Source organism: Oenanthe melanoleuca, chromosome 2, assembly GCF_029582105.1.
Source record: "Oenanthe melanoleuca isolate GR-GAL-2019-014 chromosome 2, OMel1.0, whole genome shotgun sequence".
NCBI classification, from domain to species: Eukaryota; Metazoa; Chordata; class Aves; order Passeriformes; family Muscicapidae; genus Oenanthe; species Oenanthe melanoleuca.
Genome location: NC_079335.1, coordinates 83019016 through 83043509, shown reverse-complemented (window position 1 = coordinate 83043509; position 24494 = coordinate 83019016). Strand labels below are relative to the sequence as shown.

The following is a 24494-nucleotide window of genomic DNA, read 5'->3' as shown; positions in this document are numbered from 1 at the left end:
ATAAAATCACAGCCATACTTCATGACATGTAAATCTATGTAAAGGATTCTAAATTCAGAATGAAATTGGCATTAATTGTGACAAAACTATATTGCACAAAAACTTTCCATTCACTAAGATTGCAGAAGTATTGCTTTCATCTTAGGGTTCATAAAGGTGTCAAGATTGGTTTAATACCTTTTGTATTTATAAAGTATTTATCTAAACTTTTTATGTTCTAAACTTTTTACATGGTACACTGAAAATCTTAGGCCTAAAATTAGTTAACCTTTTAATCAGTAAATTATATAGTGATAAAACCCCCCTCCCATGTACAAGTTGTCATCCTGCCTTCCTTATAGTCTGCATTTCAACAATTTAACTCAAATAAACACTCTCTGAAAAGGAAAAGTTCAGATTACCAGTGAGAAAAAATGGTTTCAGCTTCCAAAGGGTATTCACAGCATAGGAGTTGAAAAGGGTTTTGTTTTATGGGTTTTGTTTGTTTTAATGTGGATCTCCAGAAAGTTGCAGAACCGCATCTCTTTCAAAAGTTTCTGATGAACACTAGGATCCAGGTTCTCACATGTAAAACCTCTATGTTTATGTGGGGTTTTGTTTAGCTGTTTTGGGGTTGTTTTTTCCAATCTAGGAAAAGTATAATTTGATCAAATTCTTGCCCTACATTATGTTAGTATACTGCTTTGGACTTGAGTGAGGAAGAAGCTTAATCTTACCCAGAGTAGGTTGGTATAGAGGGCATTTTACCCCCAAAATTATTGCTGGAGTATTAAAATAATTAACTATTTTCTTGCCTTCTTCCTTAAGTTGCTGGATTTTGCTCCTGCCCTGCCACCTAGCAGCCTGCCTTTGGAAAACATAACCCAATGTCTTCTTAAAATTCTGTAAGCAAACTTATTCAAACAGAAGATGTTTACCTCTTGTCTAAGGACACTCAGAGATTCCAAATGCTTGACATACCCTCCAGAATTAACTACTGGAAAGGATATAAAACATGATGAAACGACACATCTCTAGATCACCTTTTTGAGTTGCTAGCACATGAACATTACATGCTGAGTAATTAGATTCTCTCCCCCCTTTTTCCCCCTCTACAGCATTAGATTTTTTTACTCATTGCTAATGCAACATGAAAATGGAAAGCAACATGAACTTGTACCCACATTAATTCTGTTTTGTCTTTTTGTGTTTGCCTTTGTTACAAGCAGCAAGGCACATAGCTCACTCAAAATCAATACTGGCATGAACTCATCTGGTCTCTCCCAGGACAAGAGGATTTGCCAGCTGGTCAGAAGGACCTTTGTGACGTCAGCTGGCAAAACCTTTCTGGTCTTCAGAGCTGTGTTTGATGTGGCACAATGGAATTCCAGCCTGACCTCATCAGCTCAGGTACCTCCCCCTCCTTTGGGAAAACGGAGTTGGACAATCTAGCCTGTTCTAACAACTCCTGGCAAATGCAGGCCAACCTTTACAGTCCAGCAGTCACAGCTGGGTAAGTTGTTCATCAGTTCATTTCTTGGGTTAAAAAGGGAATAGGCTTCCAAGCAGTCTTGCTGTATAAATGCTACATTAAAATTTGTTGGCTTGAATGTGTGTTTTTTCACACTGTCTAAAAAGGAATAAATTCAACCCTGTCTCTGCATTTTCCCCAACTGCCTCAGTTACAGTCAGTTCTCAATAGCTCAGCTATGATACCAGACAGCAAAACAGATATCTGATAGAGTACATCCTGTAAAGAGAAAATGTTTATCAGTCAATTATATTGATTCTCATGACTTACGAACATCATAACTTCATTTGATGCATATATAAACCTGTGACTAGGAATCTGTAACATAATACAGTACTGCTAAAAGCACACAGAGTTGAATTTCAGTGAATAAAATAGATTATGTAGTGGGCTGAATAGAGAGACATTTGCTTTTCTATATAATGTTGATAGTTTTTACAATAGGAAATAAAAAGAGCAGAAATATGTGCTGCTTCAATATTCATGTGCCATTCTAATAAGGGAGCCTTTACTTGAAAACTCTCAAGTGCATGAAGAAGAAGCAGGGCTGCATGACAGAGCCTAACCCTGTAAATGCAAAGGACTGGCACAATAGCTGTCATTAACAGTACAGTACACAAATAAAAATTGCTGAAGTAGCCATCTATGAATGCAGGGATGTTTAGTCCTTTATCACCAGAAATAAAAATAGAAATAGAGGTTTTTTTACTTTAATTGACTATAAAAACAGTTAAAGTCCCACAGTCCCAGTGAGTTCAGTCCCACAGCTTCAGCACCTCCAGCAGGAAAGGCAGAAAAGAAGCTCCATCTGGTGGTGTGGCTGATTGTCATTGCTTTTCAGTTTCATCTGATTGCAAATACATTCCTCTCCAAACAAAATGAAAAACTGAAATAGCATGTGAAAGATCACCTGTCCTGCAAATGGAGCCAGCATTATCTAACACTTTAAAATCAGAAAACATTCTAAGACCAGGACTTTGTATTTGAAGCAAATCAGAGTTGAAGTTTTTCAATACAAGGCACACATGATCCTGTCAGGGTAGCAATCTAACAAACATGAAAGGGTGCATTAGCACACTTCAAGAGGTGACCTCCTGCAGCCTGGGATGGGGAGAAGAAAAGGCAGGAATCACTGGGTAAAGGATGAAGGAGGTGCATGAACATGAAGTTGGGGCTGCTGCTGCACCTGTCATATAAAAGTTGTTGTTGTTGTTGTTATTATTATTATTATTATTATTATTATTGCTACTACTACTATTTGCAAAGAATTGCTGAACAAACTGCAGTGATGCTGGTGGTCAGGTAAAATGATTTGACCTAAGCTTGCAAGTAATTTCAGCAAGTTTTTAATTCTAAGTATCTGTGCACATGATTTCAACAGGCACTGCTTTGCAGGATTGGGAAACATGTTTTTCCAAGTTGATCTTACCAAATGTTATAAGCATTGTAAAGTATAAACCTAATTGGGCAGATGATATTAGGTGGAGCCTCTGAAGTTTTATGCTTAATTTCACACACAAATTCATGTCTGTTACTGCTCCTTCAAGAACCCATGGCAGTTTTTCTCAAGACATGCTCCTATCCAAGTTTGTGTTAAACAGCAATTTTAAACACAGATACACATAAAACTTGTCCTGCAGACTGAGGTAAATAAAATATACTTTGTCTACTCTTTTGTAGTGCCCACATTTCAATGGGCTATATGCTGCATTTCATCAAATCAATGTATCATTACTTTTTTCCTAAATAGTAGAACAAAAAAAATCTATGTTAAAAGAATGATGGGAATACAGATTCAAGCATCAATATACTAAAAATTGCCTGAAGCCACATTTCATTTATAACCTTAATGCAGTCTTTTTTTTTCCCTTTTTTTTTTTTTATCCCATCATTAAGGTTGCAACCTGTAATTAAGCATTTTTAGGCCATTTTTCTTTCTGGACTGTCTCATTAAGCACACAAGATAGACAGCTACCTTATGATGTTGTCACTGCTTTCCTCCACATTGCTCAAAGTGTAGCTGCAGGCCTGACCAACTGAACAGTATTCCAGTCCTGCTCTGGAGATGTGATCAGATTTCCTCATGGGATCCTCCATTGTGCTCAGCACCACAGGATCTTCAACTGCTTCAGAAACAGCAGACTACTGTGAGATGAACGATTCCTGATTTTTAGCATTAGAGAGCTGAGCTGCAGAGAGGTCAAGGTAAAAAAGTGTCCCTTTATTCTAAGTGCTCATTTTGGAAGTGTGAAACTTGACCTTTGAAATTGCCTATGAGAATAGAAGATTTTTCATGCACTCAGTGCATCACTCTTTTTGATTTCAGGTAAAGCTCAATACCTCTGAGATCTGACTGCTTAGGCTATTGGAGTAAAAATTATCAGTAAGCATTAGGGAGCCAAGTTAGTTTGAGCAATTTGCATAGCACTGCCTGGTCTTAATGTCTGGAGCAGCAATAAAATTTAGTCCCTTTAGGCTAGAAAATCACTTGCCTCTGTGGCAGGACCATCCTTTCCCTTCCTGCATTCTTTGTAATTCAAAGAAAATTAAGTCCAAGTCCTCCAACCATGTAAATAATGTGTGATCATGGCATTAAAACCTTACCAAAGAATGTTATCATGATTCATATCACCATGAACTGCAATTGCAACCTTAATAAAGCTCTTTTAGACCTTTTGTTCCTACTGGCTTGGCACAGTTCAGAGCAGTTCCTTTTACAAGCCATCTGCAGATAATACATAGTTCAATATGTTTTCATGCAGTAAATATTTAAGAATAAGTTTAGCAAAATATGTTTCCTTTGCTGGTATCCAGACTGCTAATCTGCTGTAACTCCATTTCTGTCTCCATTTCCATATCCAACTAAAACAAAAAGACAAATCCCACATCTCCTATTTGTTTTCACTCCCAAACTGAGGAGACATTTAAAGGCTGCTACTTCCGTGACTCAGTGCATCTTTGCTAAAGTCTCTGTAATATGATAGACTGTGAATGCAACCTAGTGGTGCCAAAACTGAGCTGTTTATCTTTTTACTCCCTGAAGCAGAAGAACTCACTTCAGTTTGAAAATACTTCAAGAAGTCACACTGTAAGGAGTTCAAAAACAATTCAGTTGAAAGAAGACGCTTTCTTTTCAAAATAAAAATGTTCTTGAAGGAAAAGTGGTGCTGTTCACACCCTGCTCCGTCTCCCATCCAAGAAATAGCACAGTTAAAGTGAGCAGAAAGTTTTCACTGCTCCACATTACCCTCTTCCCAACAGCAGTAAGTAGATGGCTGCCCACTCATCCCACTGGAGCTGTTGCTTTGATTTCTGGTAGTTCATGTCCCTCTCCTTCCATACCACTATTTCCTAATGACATAAGCAGTGATAGCCAGGCCCTTTCCATCCGAGCATTTAACTTGCAAATCTTAGGATAACTCAACAAGAACAAGATTAGCCAGGCTAGTCTTAGGGAACCAATATTTTGAGCCCTTAGTTATCTTATTGAATTATTAATCAGGCTGGAGACACGAGGAGGAGCAACTTAACAACCAAGGGGGATTCATGAATTGATGAACTGAGCAAGACTTTTAAGAGCAATGGATTAATTTTCGTGGTGAATATTAAATGGATTCAGTGATTAAAAAAGCTAAATTACCTCTAAGACCTATTTCAAAAGTAATTTTCTCTCCTTTGCATTTTTCCTTTTTTACCTGTTGTCCTTGAAGATTGCATTTAATTTCACTTAATTTTATATGCTAGTTTCTAGTTATCCTGGCAAATGAAGAAAAAAATGGCATTTCTTATTTCTCCCACAAGAAGGATGCTTTCATTCCCCAACATAAATCACTTCCTTTGCACTCCAAGAGCAAAAATTTTATCTTGGCCAAAGGCAGAGTGTTTTTATTTAGTGTGATTCCTATCTTACTTTCAGATTTGAAGACTAATGACTGCACAAAATTCTGTCTCTTTCCTGACATATGTTCAGGGGGGTGTCTTATCACTATGGTTTACAAATGAATCCATGTAGCCATCATTCCTTGATTCATCTTACAGAACAGGAAGAACCATAAAGTTTTGTCACTCAGCTGCAACAAGATGCAAGTTGCCTTCTTTATTTTTCACATTTGAGTGCAGTGGATAAAAGCAGTGAGGTGGTCACCTTTCAGTGTGTTCTGCAGAGAGCTCTAATTCTCCAGGCAACCAGTGAAGTCTAAAAGTTTATTTGAGATGCCATGTCTTCACACTGATCCAATTTTTGCTGTTTGCTTGATTTAATGGATGGTGCAGTTTCTTGTCTGGATTTTTTGCCTGAAAAAAAAAAAATCCAGGCATGTATAAAGGTTTGCCTGTTCCTTAACATGTTCCCAAACAAAGCAGCAACTACAGGAAGAAGTTAATCTGAGTGCAACCAGCTAGAAGGCAGAATACAAAGGCACAAGTTTTAAAGATTAAATTAATTTTCCTTTTCATCATTGCAGTCAGCAGCAGATTTTGTGTCAATGGGTTGTACAGACAAAGAGCTAACTTGCAGTGGCAGGGTTTTTATTCAAAAATTTTTTTTCAAACACTTATGCATGAAAAAATAATGGAGGAAATATCACATTTTTACCAGTTATTTGGATAAAACTGCATTTACAGAAAACAGAATTGTTATAAATTAACCAAAATTTAGGTTTAAATCATAATCCACAGATTGCTGTTCTTTCAAAGTAGCATTTTTAATATTTCCTTTGAAATATGGGCTTAAAAAAATACAAAGATCTCAGAGTAATTCTGGACCAAAAAAACAAACAAACAAACAAACAAAAAAAAACACCACAAAAAACAAACAAAACAAAACAAAACAAAAAACAACAACAACAACAACAACAAAAAAAAAAAAACAACAACAAAAAAAAAAAACCAAAAAAACCAAATATCCCACCAAAAAAAAAAAAAAAAAAAAAAAAAAAAAACCCAGAAGATTTAAAAAAAACCAAACAACAGTAAATGAGAATGTGAGTATGAACATTCCAGGGAAGAAAAATAGGAAAGAAGACTAGAACAGGTTGCTTGCATAGCATCTTAACTGTGCACATATCCCAGGAAGGTGCTGGGGAGGCCTCCAGTCTTCAAAATCATGGGGACCAGAGGAAAAAAATAACCTCATATCTGTAGTGATGGCTTCAACTCACATATACATACACACTTCTATGTTTACACTCTCATCTGTGCTCCTGGCTTCTCATATTACTCTCGTGTGTTTATAGTCATATATATATGTGTGTATTTACCTTAACTTGATGGTTAACCTTCTCAAAGTCTTCTAAAAATTTCCTGTACAAAACTTGCTTCCATTGCTCCTATGAACCAGTTTCACATCAGCATAGCTGGAAGGTGAGGGCAGGGAGAATATTTTTAGTGTGCAGGGAGAATATTTTTAGTGTGCTTCTAGGCTGAAACTTCGAATCTTGCTCAAGTGAATGAAATGTACAATTCTCATTTTAAGCTTTTGATAATGCCACACTGGTCCCGAAACATTTAGATCTTGCTGAAAAAACTACTCTTACCAAGGAATGTGATTTCGGTTTGTTTGTTTGTGGGTTTGGGGTTTTTTTAAATCTTGGATTATTTTAAATACTAACAATTGCTTGATTTCATTGATAATGTTAGGGAAGAAATCATGAATCCAGGTACTCCAATTACTGCTTTTTGAGAACCTGTGTGCAGGCAGGGTGCCTGAGGGAAACTCTGCACCAGCCATAGAGAAACAGGCTTCCAGCTGGCTGAGAGAACAGGCTTCTCTCCCTGTGGCTTTCTTCCTCTGCTGGCACCATCTCCAGCTCCTCTGTGCCTGAAACCAGCAACCACGTGGCTCTGATGTTGCACTGCAAAAGGATGATTGAAATTTTACTGCACTAAACTTGCAGGGCCAAACTTTGGCACCCATCCTTGGTGGAAACAGCTACAGCCAGCCCCACACTAGGTTGGTGGGGGTGTCAGAGAAACAGCTTAGTAAGGGAAAAATGTCAGTGGCCTTGTAATCCAAATAGTTATTAATAATATGCAGTAATACACAAAAGAATGAACAATAACAGGTACAAGAAATATTACTAATTTATTGGTGGGAATGGGAAATACTCTCCTTGAAGCTGCCTGGAAGTCTGAAGTTGTGACAGGAAGGAAGTACACTGCACTGATCTTAAGAGAAAATGTGCCCTACTTTTAATTATCTGTGCCCCCTTTTTTCTTTTTTTCTTTTTTAAGGTGTGGACAGGAAGGAATGCTTAGTTATATTTTCTCTTTGCTTTGCATTCTGTATCATCATGATGGTGCATTAAATAAGATGTTCTAAGCATATTATCAAGGCAATTTCTGCAGGGACAATTAATATCCTTTAGCACACCACCTCATATAACTGGGGAAAATTATGTACAGACTGAGAACAAAACAGCTACAATGAGTTTAACAAAATTGTGTTAACTGGTTACTCGGTTTGAGGGGAAATGGTGCCTGTTATCTGTGAAACCAGGAGGGGACGCCTTAGCAATGGAAAATGCAGCATTTCCCCCATTTGTTGTGGGATCTTTATTGCCCATGGAAGGTCGAGTTGGATGTGAAAATGTTCCCTAGGATGATTCCCAGCAGATGGAGGGGCAACCAGAGGAACATGGCCACAGTTTGTTGCCTACTGCAAGGAAGTGTGAATAGAAAACAGAGTATATGTGCCTCATGTTAGCCACAATGCGATGGACAATTGATTTGTTTAGGAGGAAAGTGCATGAAAATTCCCCAGTATCATGCAAGACCCTGACAAAATCTGATCTTTGGGAGGCAAGTGGAGGTGATGATCCTGCTTGAACATAAATGAAACACACTCCTGCTCCCCAGAACCCTGTTGGAGGAATTATCCCTCTCATTTCTTCTACCACTGTAATACCACAAAACTGAGTGAGTAGGAGGTTTCCCAGATTACTGAGGGTTTAACTCTGAGAAAAACAGATCAGATGGTTGTTTAGGGGTTTCTAATGGCATTTTAAACCAAATTCAACAATTTGGCCCATGGTTAGCATTCACTGATCTTCCTGCTTGAAGGCTGCTTTGGGGAGTAGCTCAGCAGATCTTTGTCTGTAAGCCCCTTAAAGAACAAGTCTGAGCGGGATCTTTTTTGCAGCCCATCCCTGCTCTGAATATATGACCAAAGTGTGTTAAAAAACAGGGTATAAAGCTAACTGTCCACATCTTCTCCATCCTTCCACTTTCTCCCACAAAAAAAGCCAGTTGACACTGATCAAGTAAATTGCTGGTTTTCAGTCTTATGCTTTTTATTATTTTTAGATGATCACAGTGCCAGAGGTACACGTTTGTTTCTGTTTTGCCATGTACTAATTATAACCCAAGGTTAAAAGATTTAGACAACTTCCTTCCTTCTCTTCTGCAGGCAACACTATTTAAGAAAGAAAAAACAGTGACTGAAAAGAGAAATACTTTGATTCATCTTAAAGACACAAATCAATACCAAAGTCTGTATAAGGAATGTTTAGATTTTATTTCATGAAACTCTAAGGATTTTAATAATGTTGTTTTTTAAATTAGAAAATCCAGCATTTAAGATTGTTCTTCCATAGTGAAAAAAGTATATGCAAGAAGCAGCTGGGCTTCACAAAAAGAGGTATGTGAAGAAAATAATGTGAAGATCAGACTTTTCTTTCCAAACTCAGTCATTTTATACAACATCAGAATCAAATTTTATCATTCCCAGGAAGTATTTGAGAGATTCTTCCATATTCCAACCTATTACCACAAGTTGCCTTAAGGCAATCTTTGCCTCTTGACTATATTCTGTAACTGTCTTTAAGCATGCAGAAACTGAATTGCTGTAAAACTGCATTACCTTGTCATGAGTTTGAAATCCTTGGGAAAATTGTGATAGTGTTACATCTAAAATTACTTAAAATATTTAAAGTTTAAAAGGGTCTCTCTTTTTTTCTTTTTTTAAATTTTTTTTTACATTATAAAGAAATCCCATACCAAATTACTCATAAAACTGTAACAAGCACTATAAAAATGTCAGTATTAACCAACAATTAGTATACACACACACACACAGAGATATATATATATATGTGATTTATGTCTTGTTTAAAGATAGGGAAATTCTGTATGTTACAACATAGACTACTGGACTTCCAAGTGGTTTTTTTGATGTAGTTCAGTATCTTCAGGGAGTTCTCTAGAACACAAATACTCTATAATAGGACAGCCAATATCTATGACTAAGGGTGGGTTAAAATTAATTGCCTGACATATGAACCAAACTGAACAGTGATGTGAATCCTTCAGTGCTCCACTGTGCTGCAGTGAACTACACTCCTGCCAGAATCCCTAAAATACTGACTTAACGCTGAATATGCAACCATCAATCTTCACACTCTTGACCCTTCCCCAACATATTTTTTCCTCAATTCTCTTCCCATCCATTCTTATCCCCAGCAGAACGCATACATTGCATTAGCGTAGAGAAGCTCATAAAAAACCCCAACATACAAAAACAGCCCTCTCTCCCGGCCAAAAAAATCAAATCAAACAAGCAATAAAAAAGCTCTCCACGTGCTGCTTTGGGTACAGCTGAGATTTCCCGCCGGACTCTCTGGGCTTATTGATCAGAGGCTTGAACTTTTCACCCCTTTGGTAGCAGGGGCTGTCTGCCCGCGGGGGTGACAGCAGCTGACATCAGCCGTGCGGCTCCTTCCCCGTTAATGTCTGCATGCTCAGAAGGCTGCTGTGATCACACAGCCTTTTCTGATTCGCAATAACCCAATCGGTCTGATTTACACAGACTTCAGCCCTCCTGCACGGCGCTTTCGAGCCCGGGATCTGCCGAGGTGCGGCTTCTCCTCCAAGCACCGATCCCGGAGCAGCAGCAGCAGTGTCCCAGTGTCCCTCCAGCACCTGGAAAAGCTCATACGCTGAAACACGGGGGTGAGCCAGCCTGGCGAGCCAGAAGCGCTGCACCGCTGTGCTGTGTGCTTGGTACAGAAACGGCGGCTACACACAAAGTTGCTCGGTGCCATTTTAAATGGAGCTGGAAGCCGCGAAGGCAGGGGACCGGCGGATTTTTGTGCGTGCTTTGTGTGAGATGCGCAGAGCGGTGAGACACCGCAGCCCACCCGCGGCAGTCCCGCTGCACGGCTCCTGCAGGGCTCCTTCAGCCTCTGGAGTGCCAGGACACTGCTGCCCGCACCTGCGGGCCTGGCTCCGCCTGCGAATGGGAAAACGGCTCGGGTTGGAAGGGACGGTAAACATTATCCAGTTCCAATCCCTCAGCCAGGGCAGGGACACCTTCCACTACACCAGGCTGCTCCGAGCCCCATCCAGCCTGGCCTTGAAACTTCCAGGGACGGGGCATCCACAGCTGGGCAGCCTGTGCCAGTGCCTCACCGCCCTCACAGAGAAGAATTTAGTCTTAGTATCTAATCTAAGCCTACTCTCAGTTTGAAGCCATTGCCCCTTGTCCTGTCACCCCAGGCTCTTGGAAAAGGTTCCTCAGCAGCCTGTGCCCTCCGGGCACGGCCGTGCTTAAACCACCGCTCCCTCAGCAGACCGTGACTACAGTCCGAGCCTGCGGACTCGCTCGGTGTCCGATCCGTGCCGGGCTCTTCAGAGCCCGCAGGGACCGAGAGCCCCGAGCGGCCCCGGGCTCCGAGCAGCGCAGCGGCCACCGCGGCCCCAACGCCGCCTCAGCGGAAGCGGCTGCGCCGCCGGAACCGGCGGACGTGACCTCACGGCACGGCCCCTTCCCAGCCCTCCTCGCCGCGTCTGGCCGCTGCCGGTCGGCGCCTGAGGAGGAGGAGGAGGAAGGAGGAGGAGGAGGAGGAGGAAGGCGGGCGGGACGCGGGATGCTGCCGGCGCAGCTCGGGCGCGCGCCGCGGCACCTGCTGGTGTGCGAGCGGGGCCACGCGCGCCACCCGCGCTCGCGGCACGCGGCGCACGTGCGGGAGCACGCCTACAGCTGCCGCGTGAGTGGCGCGAGCGCGGGCCCGCGGCCTCGGCGGGGTCCCCTCAGGGACACGGGGAGGGAAGGGAGGGAAGGAAAGGGAAAGGGAAAGGGAAAGGGAAAGTCGGAGCTGCCTGAGCACCCGGGGGCTCTTCTGCCCGCCAGCCGCTCCAGGGGCGCGTTGCCGGTGCCCCACTCGCGCCGGGCTCGCTGTTCCGGGGGCCTCCTCCGTCCTTGTCAGAGCTGGCCCGCGAGCACCGCTTTTGAGGTGGGGAAAAAAAAAAAAAAAAGGCAAATTAGCTCTCCTTTTGTGTTTGCGGTGTCGCGCAGCATGGGAGAAACTCCTTCCTCGAGGAGCTGGAGGTGCCGATTTTAGGAGCTCTCCAAACACAGGCTCAGGGTCCAGCTGGGAAAGGAGACCTTGTTTATTCCGCGCAGACAAATCAAGCACACCACCTATCAAAGCTTTTATATAAATACTAATTAGACATTTTAGGAAACAATGGCATTATCGTCCATTATCCGCAAGTTACATATTTCTCTTATTATGCAGTATTCTGTCTTTTATTGGTTAATGGGTCTCTCACGTCTCATGCTGATTAATCCCCATGCTCAGTCCTTCTCTGCTGTGGAGTCAGGGGGTTCCTGGGGTCGGTGGCCGTGATCTCCACCTGCCAGAATTTCCTTTTATCCACTCAGAGCTGATTCAGCACAGTTGCTGGGTTTGTTAAGTTTCATCCTTTTCTTGGGAGTTCTTCCATATGTCCTTGTGGCCCATAAATTAATTAATTCTGCATTCTTTCTGCTCGCTATCAGTGGTACATCTTTCTCCCTGAGCTTTGATGACTTCACCCTAGGTCTGACATCACTGAAGCATGTCCAGCCCTAAACTTTAGCAAAGAAACCAGGACTTCACTTAGGGCTTGTTAGCTGTGCTCTTGTTTCATGGATTAAATCTTGTTGATTAGGCTTGAAAGTGTGCAAGGACCAAACAGCAAAGAACATCCTTCCTTAAGAAAAATTTTAGGTGTTCCACGTTTTGCAGCAATCAGGCAGGATCCTGTTTCATAACCCCTTTCTCATTCCCTGCAACTCTCTGGGCTAATTGTTAACTGTGACTTCTGAGATTCTTTTTAGCAGCTATTCAGAAAGCTTTCCACTGGTGTGGAAGGCAGCTTGTTTGTCAGTCCTTGCTTCTCTTGAACCTGTGTGCCAAGGGAGATACACACCTGTTATCCAAGAGCTTTGGGAAGGAAGAATTTTAAGGGATTTTTGAGGGATAGAGGGAAGAACAAGGGAGCAGATCTTTATGATGCTTGGGAAGCTTCGTTCTTGCCCATGTATTACCTTATTTTCCCTGGTCTGCCAGACTTCATGGCTCTCTTGGTCTGTGGAAGATATACAGGAAAGGTGTTAAGCAAAGGGTAAATTAAAGATTCTACTTTGGTCTTTGCTTTTCCAATAAGATTATAGAAATGCTTAGCCTTATAACTGCTTCATCAAGTACTCCAGCAAGGGCTGAAGGAGGTGTCCCAGTGTGACATCAAGCTAAATGTATAGTGATGTGAAACAAGATCTTCTGTTAACTCATGCTGTGTAAGATCATGTCTTTACATAATATATCAAATGCTATTGTATAGCAAAAGAAAAAAGAACCAACCACAACCCAAACCACCAAATAATGAATTTGGTGTACCTAGAGACTATGAAAATTGATACATTTCAAAGACAGAGGTTATCTTTTGTCTTTCTTATTGTTTTGTTTAGTTGGGCTTTTTTCAGAACAGGTTTTAGGATTTACATTACAAATATGTTCCTAATAGGTGTCTTTTCTGATCCCGGAATGTGGCCTGCTACCTGAAGTGCTGAAAAGCACAATTGCAGATTTTGGAGAGTACTACCTGGTGAGGAATTTACCTGTTCATGAATTGGTTGCTCATGAATTCATTGATGCTTTCGTGAAGAAAGGTAAGGAGGAAATCAGAACAGAACAAACGCAGTCGTAATATACTTTTTTATAGTACAGTAAAATTTTTAATAGTTTTATTATTATTTATTATGAAAAGTATTTTAAAGGAAGGAAAGGAAAAGTACTAATCGAATTCTGCATGAATTTGTCTATATGCTTTTTTCTGCTTTGTCACGTGTCACAACATTTTTTTACACCCATAGAGTCCAAAACTCCTGTGATTCTTCATTATAAATTTTTCCATATTCCACCCCAATTCTGAAAGCCAGCTATCAAGAGGACTGCCATGTATCCTCACACCTGTTTCTCCTACACCTCACCTTTATGCAGATTCCTGTAGAAATCTTTCTTGTCCCTTTCTTGTTCTTTCATACTTCAACACAGAGCTGTGCTCAGCTGTGTTTCATGGCATTCAAGAGAAAACTATGCTTCCTTATTTTTTATTTTTCACTAAGAAAGCTGTGACAGCTCATCCTTACCCAGTAAGAGCAAAGAGGATGCAAAGAAAGATAGACCCTCTGCCCAGCCACCTTGTTTTTGCATAGTCAGACCATGCTGTTTTCATCTAGCAGAGCCCACTCTTTTGGCTTATGATAACTGTTGTACCCTTGAGCTGAGAGTCAAAGAGAAAAAAAAATTACAGAGAAAAGAGAGGACAACAGAGAACATGCAGATGAAACAGGAGAATAAGAGATACATTACTTGCTAAATGTGGGACTCTTTTCCTATCTCCTTTGACCTCATTAATGTCTTTTATGCTATGGAAGCCATACAACATTTGTACACAGAGTTCACGACATATGACACTTGTATTTTAAAAAACAAAATTGATTAGTGGCAGATAATGTGACAAAAGCATTTAGTAATGTGAGCATCTTCCACCTTGTCTTTGTGTGAGCTGGTAATAAAAATACGTCTGGGAAGAAATTGGCTTTTCTCTTTGCTGACTAGGGAGAGTCACAGGTGGAAGGAAAGAAAATGTTTTCATATTGGGGCATATTATGAACATTATTCCCATTATAGGTCCTTTAAAATATTACCAGAACAGGGTTTATAAAAATAATAATGACCATTTTGCTTGAGAAGGTGGAAGAAAGTTAGTAGATGAAAACAAGAGAGTGATTCAGATGGTGTTTGTTATGTTTGGTTGTATTGAAGTGAATTGTTTATCTTATCATGTCTGTCTTTACAGACTGTGTAATCTCATGTTTTTCTGCTTTACTGTTCAAGGTTCATGCTATGCACTTACCTATAAGACAAAAATTGATCAAGATAATACTGCAGCTCTGCTACCAAATGGTATGGGGGACTTGTTTTGGTTTCAGTAATATGTGTCAATTTTGGTCTGGGTTGTTTCTGTTTCATTTTTTGCTTTTTTTTAATTTGGAATGATGTAAACTGGAAAACAACGCTTACTGTACTTGCCAACTTTGTTAGAAATATTAGTGAATTGGAAAAAATATTAGTTTTAGCTCTTTTTTTCATTCATGCTGTTAAATTATTTTTTAATTCTAACGAAAATTATAAAACAATGAAAATCAGCTTCACTTATGTATAGTCAGATTGTCAATGCTTCAACCATAATTGCAATTGCTACAGGGGGTTATTTTTGTGAAAGCATTGCACTCCAACTTCTTGTTCCCTTCTAGTCTTTAAGACAGAATTTGTACCAAAAAAAGCAAGTTATCAGCACTGCTTAGGAACACTTAAAATATTAAGTGTTTGTTTTCATGAGACCCTACCTTGGGTACTTAATTTAGCTCTGGGTCCCCAACACAGGAAGGACATGGACCTGCTGGAGCAAGTCCAGAGGAGGCCACAAAGATGCTCACAGGGCTGGATCACCTCTCCTGTGAGGACAGGCTGAGAGAGCTGGGGTTGCTAACCTGGAGAAGAGAAGGCTCTGGGGAGAATTAGAGCACCTGCCTGTACCTAAAGGGGGCCTGAAAGAGACCACAGAGGAAATTTTTAAGGTCATGTAGAAATAGGGGATGGAGGAGTGGATTCAAACTGGAGGAAGGTAGGGTTAGGTTGGATATTAGGAAAAAATTCTTTACTGAAAGGATGGTGGGTCACCCAAAGAAGTTGTGGTGCCCCATCCTGGAAGTGTTCAAGCCAGGTTGGATGGGGCTTTGAGCAACCAGGTGTAGTGGAAGGTGTCCCTGCCCATGGCAGAGGGGATGGAACTGGATGGTCTTCACTGTCTCTTCCAATGCAAACCATTTTCTGGTTCTGTGAGGATTCTGTGAGAATAGTTCCCTGAGAACTATCTAACATGTTAAAAGTCTATTTCAATTGCATCACAGTTTTATGAGAAGACACCATAAAATGTCCCACATCTCAGGTGAGAAAACGAAAGTATTTTGAGCTTCATCTACATTGTTTTATTTCTATTTAACAGTATATAAAATATAATAGAAATACAATCTGGTCTGCCTGCCCTCTAGTTTAGGAAGCTGTAATATGACAGGTGGCCATGAGGGCCTGAGTGAATTCAGATTGTTCAGGAGAATTCTTTTATGTGTTTGTTAGCACAGTCCTGGCAAAGTGGATAGCAATGGAGTTTGTGTAATACGGGTGTTACAAGCTGTGCACAATTATTGCAGAGGCACTGTTACAGTTCCTGGTGATGTCACTGTCTGAACTCTTCCTCTGCAGTCTTACTTGTTTGTGTTCTGTGCTGTTACTTGTGCAGTAGAACCCAAGGGCTGTGGTAGAGAGAGCTGTTGTGTGAAGCTCTGTACCAAGCAGCAGCAGCAAGATCTGGTTTATGAGCAGAAGCAGAGTTGTTCCAGCATGTATCAGCTCATCACTAGCAAGCATGGTTTACTCAGTGTGACTTGGAGGAACTGCTTTTGTTTATTTAGTTGAGCAGTGCATGTTGAGCATGAATGTTTACTAAATCAGGCCCTTGTGTGATTTACTGCTCAGCTAATGATACAGCAAGTATAGAGGATGAGTGGAGGAAAGATGGAGACAGAGAACTGAGTAGTACAGTAAAAAAGCTATGATTACCTCAGGAATATTATTATGCTTTTCATACTCTAGTTCACAAGATCTCTTTGATAAAAAAAGAATAATTGAGTTATAACCTTTTTTTTAAAAAAGGATTAATCTGGTAATCCATTTAACTGGAACTAAGGAGTCTTCATTACATTAGTAATACCATTGATCTGAAGCTAGCATTGTAAAAGGTATATGGTTCTCAAAAGACTTCAAAGGGAACCAAGTAGAAGATTATTTCCATTAAAATTTGGTTTGTTTATAGGTAAACTAATTCTTTCAGTGGATAAGGATACTTATGAGGAGCTTGGACTGCAAGGTCGCCCTTCTCGGTATTCAGGAAAAAAAGTAATGAGATATAGTAAGTATGATTTATATAAAGAGGGCTTATTTAAGAAGCACCTTGTTAGGATGTTGAAACCTCCCTTTCTCTAAAATTAGTTATTGTCTAGGTTTTATTTTCCCAGACGCAAATACAAGGAATGCCTGAAGAGAGAATGTAGTTTTTCTCTGAGTAGTAAAGCAGTAAAAAATCTTTAAGGACACAAATACATCATCTTTTCAGTACTCTATAAAATTTTTAATTTCAGGGGTTCTCATTGTGTTATTTGTACTGGAGTGATGTAGGACTCAAGAATTTTTGCATACTCTGCATAGTGTCTATGCATTCTGATTTAAGTCAGAAAATTTTAAACTGATCTAGGAGGTCTTTAAAATGTGTGCACAATACAAAATCAGTGAAGAGCCTCACCTGAGACTGCTTGCTTGAAAGGGAGAATTGTACTGTGTTTCACACATTTAAAATGGTAATTTCCATGTACCAAGTATTTGGAAAGCATTATTTTTTTAACAGCTGCAGAGGAGACATCTTGTGTGTGATTTTTATTAATTTGTCTTTTTAGGAAATAAAAAAGCCAAACAGGAACACTGTGCCATCTCAAATGTATTGGAACTTGCAGCAGTTGATAGCTATAGTTACATAAAACCTTTAGGAGGGGAAACTTGTTATCTCTAGTAAGTATTTTGGCATAATGGGACATCTAACATTCTTTAACATTCTAATCATCAAAAGGTATAATGAAATTTCCATTTGAAAAATAAATATAACCTATCCATGAGAGAATTCACCTAGGAAAAAACCAACCTATTGAAAAAGTGTCATTGCTGTATGCATGACTTTTGTTTGTTAGAAATTTGTTGTTAGAAATTCTAGTTTGGGTTTTTGTTGTTTTTTTTTTTTTTTTTTTTATACTGCTAATAGCTCACCTAATTACCAAGATATTTTTAAGGCACTATTCAGGGACTTGTCAGTGCCATTTAAGAGGAATCTGTCCCTCTAGTCACTAGGAAGCATTTCCAGTTTATATCAAAATAAGGACAGTAGGAGAGAATATTTTTTTACACAATGGGGAGACATATTTGCATAATCATATACATTGTAAAGATTCTGTAGATGTAAAGAGGAATTTTAATGTTCTTTTGTTTCTTTGTGCTCTTCTAATTTAACAATAAAATTTATTTCAATTGACTACCAATAACTATTGTGCATTTTCTGCAGTTGTCACTATTGACTTGACTGATGCTGGCTTTCACCCTGAGAGCAAGAAACATAACAGAGTGCTTTGGGCCTTGAAAGAAAAGAAACCTTTAGAATTTGACTTCCTACTGGCTTGGTATAATACAGGTAATAAGAACTAAATGTACAACTAAAATGCAACTGACATGAAGTGTCATACATATTTTTAGTTTACTGTTTTTCTCTAGTGATTGCCCAAATGCATTTTCAGTGGAGGGAAAAGTTAGATTAAAATGTGTATGGGTGGGATTTTTTTGTTTGTTTTGTTTATTTGTTTGAGGTGGGGAGGGTGTTACTTCCTGTGCACAGAACATCTCAGTTCAGGAACACAACAGTGATTCATGGGAGATGTATTAGTTGCTTCATTTCCTTTCTCTATGCTGCCCAGGCTTTCTGGCAAAACTTTGCCTATTTGATGGTTCTGCCTCTTCTTTATAAATTTGTGACATACATAACCATTATCAATACCCTTTCTTTGCTTTGTTTGTTTTTATTAATACACATAAGTTATGTATCTGGTTGCCTGCTTAGGATGGGGAACTCTGATTTCCTCAGAAGCTACAGGACATGTGCAAATTCCCTGGTTTGTACCATGTGCCTGGATACACAGAATGTTGTTTGATCACTTTATTCTCAAGCCCTTGTTTGAGGTTGGAGCCAAGTAAAACGTTGCTATAATAAATTGTACTGTTTCAAATAATCTTCTAGTATTTGTTTATCTACTGTTTTCTTATTACACTATTTTTTTTTTCTGGACTCAAGTATTTTTCCTTCTCTGAGGGAAATTTTTCAAAGTCCCCAGTTGTTTATATTACCTCAGAAGAGGCTGTATGTAGGGAAATGTAGCATTTGCATAGAACTGATTAAAACTGCAAGTGTCTATACTGAAAAACATAGTTTTCTTCATCACAGATGTGTAGCTTTTTTTGTTGTCTTTGCTTTGAGTCTCCACTCTAGGAAGAAGGGATATTAATTAGAAAGGTCCCTGAGAATGCTATCCCATCTCCTTCTTGTATTGTTATTTTTCCTGGCTCTTCAAGGCCAATTCTGAGAAGGAGTTAACTGATCTGAGAAATGGAAGCTGCTTACAAGCTCCTTTAGGAGTGCCCCATGTTTCACTTTACTCCTTCGTCTTTCCCCTCCCCCTTTCTAAGTACTAATCATATGACAAGGATCTGTATGACAATTGTTTGTCATACAGAAATTGTTTAAAGGCTTGCAATTCCCGTCCTTGTAATCTTCAGGAAAGAGTCACAGTGAAGGCTGTTGCTACCATAAATGGTGACATAAATCCAGCTGAGGTGGCAGATCTTCACGCTCAGCTTGCTTGGATTTATTGACCCTGGACAGAGAGCAAAATGCCTCTAGGGCCACTATTTTTCTTATGTTTGCTGCTGCCTATGTTAACAGCATTCAGGAAGAATAGCATTTTTTTTTCTTACTTTTTTACATCCCAAAAACAGGTCAGGTCAGTAATTTCCTGAATGTGGAGTTAAATGTGAATGCCTTTCTGTGCAAGAATCTTGTGCTCATAACACACAAAAGACTATTAGTTCCTTAGTACTGACAAAAATAAAACTTTTATAGGTTTTTATTAATAGATATGAGACATTGTGCAGATTCTACTGGAAGGAAAAAAGTGGGCTGTGTTTTGTCAAGAGAATCTTTGTCCTCTGTGAACATTTCTGCTTTCACCCTTCCTGCTGAAAACTGGTGTTTCTTGCTGTGGCCATCACTGCAGGATTTTTGGTTTTCATGCTCAGTTTTCCCACATTGTGGTTTTGGCACCAAGAAGAACAGGAAAAGGGAATATGGAGCATCTCATGTCCTTAATGACAGAGGCAATACGATCTTTTTTCTATTGCTGTAATTTCTGTCACAATTTTACATGTTTATTGGATGAAATTCAGTGGCCTCTGAAAAGCTTTGATGATTGCTGTTAATATAGAAAACTGTGCTTAGCTAGAGGGATTGTTCTGTTAGGATCTTGACTGTAGTTTTTGAGATTTCCTGCATTTAGGGCCATAGCTGAGGTTCCCACATGCAGTAGACATGTAAAATGTATTGTTTTCTGTATTTTACTAGGAATTCTAGGGCAATATTATACATTATTTGAACCTGTTAGGCTAACAAATGCCAATAGAATGTAAGGAAGATCATCTCTTCTGGCATTCTTCAGACTTATCTATATAAAAGTACTAAATTAAGAAGAATTCAGTGATTGCCTGTCTTTGTGCCTTTTGGAACAACATTTTTTTGAAAAATGACTTAAGAAAATGAGCTTAACTGTCCTTCTGCTTCCCCCAAATGATTGTCCTTGATGACATAAATATGGCTGATAGACTTTAGGCAATCCATATTTTCATATTTTCTGGTAGAAAATTTTAGATATAATATTCCACAGTGAACTCTACCCTATTCTTGAATTTCTACAGTGTACACATGCCTTTTCTGTGGTATTTAGATGTTGCTCTGCACTTTAGACTTTTCATGGGTAAGGCATTATTTCTTGGTCTCCTAGATACCCTTGTTCCTTTTTGAAAATAATACACATTATCTGGAATTTGAAATTTAGGAGAAGTTATTCCCTGTCAATTACCTTTCTGCTTCAAAAGCAAATTGGTAATATCTCTGAATTTAAAATATGCCTGCTTAGGTTAGTATTTTGGTCTAGATACTTGTTGTTGGATCTCTTACCAGTACTTTCCCACAAGTCCATCAAGGTACTTTCAACTCTTACAGCCATACTGCATTTGAAGAGTTATCAGGGAGAGGGAAGTAGGGGTGAGTTTATTCTTTTAGTTAACTGACATTTGTGATATATTTTGATTTCTTTACCCTCTCCTCTTTCCTCTCTCTTCAGTCCTTATGCTCCAGTTTATTCGGGAATTTCTCTTGACATAATAAATCTGTTTTTAAACCTATAATCGCATGCTCACTTTTCCATTATTCAGGGAAAATGATGTTCTGAGGTGATGTTCCTGCTCCATTTTCTCTGTTCCTTTCCAGGAACGCTGAGTTCCTCTTTTTAACAAGCTCATGTTATTACTCTCACAGTTAATTCTGCTTGAATTTTCTGTGGGCAAATCTACATGTTGTAGTAGATAGCAAATTTGCTGAGCTGTACTAAGTTGCTGAATCTTGCACTAACTTCTGTTTCAAAGAAGATAAGGAAGCTGAAGATTCTAAGGTTTTGCCATGGATTAAAAGCACACAAGCAGTTTCACACGCATTTTTTTGTTTGTATATAAATGTTTCATGTATTCACTGCTTCTTTTGTTTAATAGTTTCATAACAGATGTTTGTGGTACTGTGTTGTTAAGGTGCAGAGGGATCAACATTGATGTCATACTTTTCAAAAAACCAAATACAGGCCCTGAAGCCAAAAATAACATTCAGCACCTTAAGGGACTTGCAGTGTCCAGTGTTACAAAGTAATGATCCACAAGGAAAACCAGAGGAGTCCTGCAGTACAGAGGAGCTCTTTGAATGGCTGGGTGCTGTCTTGAATCAAGTTAACTTGTAAGTAATTGAATTTGTTTGATCTTTAAAAATGTTTTAAGTAAGGAAAGCCACAATTTATTTTACAAATAGTTGAATAATAAATAAGACAGACAGTTTTGTAAGTGGGAGTCTTTTATGCAATTAAATGTTTGTTTTAAGTCTTGAATGACTTTATCTGTGTTTTTAGGGGTTACCCATATGTACTGGATTGTGCTGGGATATAGTTAATTTTCTTTGTAGTAACTGGTGTGGTGCTGTGCTCTGGATCTGTGACCAAAAGTGTTGGTAACAGAGGATGTTTTGGCTACTGATGTGCAGGGCTTGCACAGCCTGAAGGCATTTTTCTGTCTCCTAAGTGAGGAGACTGGGGGTGGGCAGGAGGCTGGGAGAGAACCCAGCCAGGACAGCAGACCCCTCTGAGCAGGGGGATATCCCACACCATGGGATATGGTGACATCCTCAGCAGCAAAAGGTGGAGCAGGGATGGGTGGGAAATGTTGGGAATTCCAGCGTTTGTCTTCCCAAGTAGTTAGATGCCCTGTCTTCCTGGAGAGGGCTGCAGATCTGCCTGTCCATGGGAAGTAGTAAATTAATTCCTTTGTGTGCTTTGCTTTCATGTGGAACTCTTCTGCTTATTAAATTGTCTTTATCTCAACCCATGCATTTTCTCCCATTTCCCTTTCAGTTCCAGGTGGGAGTGGGGGAGGGAGCAGCAGTGTGGTGTTTGGGTGCTAACAGGGTTACCCCACAGCACTATGAGATCTTTTGTATTGATCACTTGGTCATTAGTTACTTTGGCATTAATTTAGATGATAACACATAGATCCTACTTGTTTGGTACAAGTTTTGATTATTAAGACATCCTATAGAATATTTAAAGTGTATTTATTTCAGTTGTTTTATTGTTTTGTCTTCCAGAGACAACAAATCCTCCAGCTTCTTATCAACCTATTGCTGCCCTGAGCCCAACACAGTGGTGGAAAAAGCTTTTTTGTGCACAATCACAGGCTTTATAATTCCAGAGAAGATTATTCAGTTATTGGAGCAGCTGTGGTAAGGGCTGACATAAGGATATTACTATAACACTTGTTCTCAAACACTTCTTATTTGAAATCACTTTCAAATACTTTTCGGCTGGAATTAAGCAGCAAAACATATAAATGTAGATTTTTGTTTTAATTAGGAAATGAGCTGGAAGCTTGACATCAGTATAAAAAAAGTAATAAACAATTTTTAGATGCCTTGAATTTGAAAAAGCCTGCCCTGTATTCTAGTCATGACTGGTTCTTATCTGAATTTCTAAGAAAATGTGGCTCTATGGTACTTCTACATTTTTAAAATGCAGAGTGGATAATATCTGGCTTTGATTATTCATAATCTATTTACTCTCTGGTGGTAAAAGTATTTGTGTCAAGCATAGTCTTAGACTGTGTTACTTCCTCCAGTGTCTTTTTTCTTCCCTGATAGCAATTGTTCTCATTAAATGTTCAATTTTCTGAAAGACAGTGCATACTGTAGGAAAGTCAGAACTGCTACTTTACAACTTAGAACTTTTTCTAATTGCTACAACTTGCAGGTTTGCCATGTATAAAACTATGGTAGGAATAACAGATAATCAATCTTACTTTGTTCCCTAATGTATTCTGAATGTTTTCCTTCAAGTTTATTTATTACAGACTAAACTTTTTAAGTGTTAAAAATTTTTCACTGAAGTATGTCTTTGATTGTTTTACTTTATACTGTAAACTTGAATTTGCTGCCTATTCATTATAATCACTGATTATCTTGTCTTCTTGCTTGCAGTTGCTATTTTGGTGAACCAAAACTGGCATATTGGCTGACCTTAACCGTGCATGGCTTTGCAGACAGCCCTGTTTCCTGGAGAGAAAATGAACATGGTTTCCACAAAGGAGGAGAGAACTTGTACAATTTTGTCATTTTTAGAAATCTGGACTACTGGCTTCAGATGGCTGTAGGAGCTCATGATGATTGCCCTCCATAAAGCTATGTCCACAGAAGAAGTTCTCTAATAATCCCTAGTTACTCACAGAAAACTAATAAAGTGTTTTTTGTACAAGTAGTAATGTAACAGATTAAGTACTAAGAGTCTGTTCATGTTTTTATTATTTGTGGCAAATGGAAGGAATAATTTTTGTTTCTTCACTGTCATACAAGGCCTTCTGAAAAACTTCACGAAACTTCACAGATTTTAGGAAAAGTTAAATTTTTGAGGGTTTTTCTCAGGAATTGACTGTAGGTAGTCCTCTTTTCCAGGACAAAATTTGGCATTTGAAAGTTAGCTTTACAGATGGCTAGCTGAAATATTTGACAGGAAAGCCCATTTTGGGATTGTTTTATTTCTTTAAAGATCTGCAAAACTTTCATATCCATGTTTAAGATATTTCAGTGTATGTGCTAGCAAAAAAGCCAAAGGGGGAGATGTGTTCTCCCTAATTTGGAAGGGGGTAGGAAAATAAAGGTGAAGAGAAGGTGTGTGGCACTGGGAAGAGCCCCCATTAAACATGGAAAAAGTGAATGCTTACTGACCTGCCCCCCTGAATTTGCAGATGACAGTTGGTTATCAGAAGTCTGTTTCTGGCAGTGATACAAAAGCCTGCTGCTTCCTTGCTTAATTATCACACACACAGTCTCTGCTTTCATAAGGAGGGTGTGGTTCTTGCTTACAAGGCTTATGTGGAGCTGAGTCCCACCGTGACATTGTTGCAGACACGTTTCTGGGAAGAAAGCTCACACGGTGCACTTGATGTGAAACAAGTTTCATTAACGATGTGTGGTAATGCTGAGAGCATAGGCAGCTATAAAGTGTCCATGCTACTCCTGTTGAAATCCATGGAAAGGTGGATAATGATTTGGGGAAGGCAGGATTTGGGGTTTGCTTTAAGGAATGGGTACATATCATTAAAGTACCAATGCAGGTCTAAAATTGAAGTTGTTCACTTGATGGAGTCAG

General features: G+C 39.4%; 1 protein-coding gene and 1 long non-coding RNA gene across 2 annotated transcripts; both read left to right on the top strand.

Annotated features, from left to right (window-relative positions):
• The first annotated feature begins 2776 nt into the window (after positions 1–2776).
• Positions 2777–4671, top strand: LOC130249512 (uncharacterized). The gene is made up of 2 exons (XR_008839810.1): positions 2777–3715; positions 4554–4671. It is a non-coding gene; the product is annotated as an uncharacterized LOC130249512 (long non-coding RNA).
• Positions 4672–8773: 4102 nt separating this feature from the next.
• RPP40 (ribonuclease P/MRP subunit p40) lies at positions 8774–23616 on the top strand. The gene is made up of 8 exons (XM_056483885.1): positions 8774–11493; positions 13295–13439; positions 14671–14739; positions 16709–16804; positions 18002–18127; positions 21343–21541; positions 22442–22576; positions 23327–23616. Exons 1-8 carry the CDS (start codon positions 11374–11376, stop codon positions 23523–23525), a joined length of 1089 nt encoding a protein of 362 aa, XP_056339860.1. The 5' UTR covers positions 8774–11373; the 3' UTR covers positions 23526–23616.
• Positions 23617–24494: the final 878 nt, after the last annotated feature.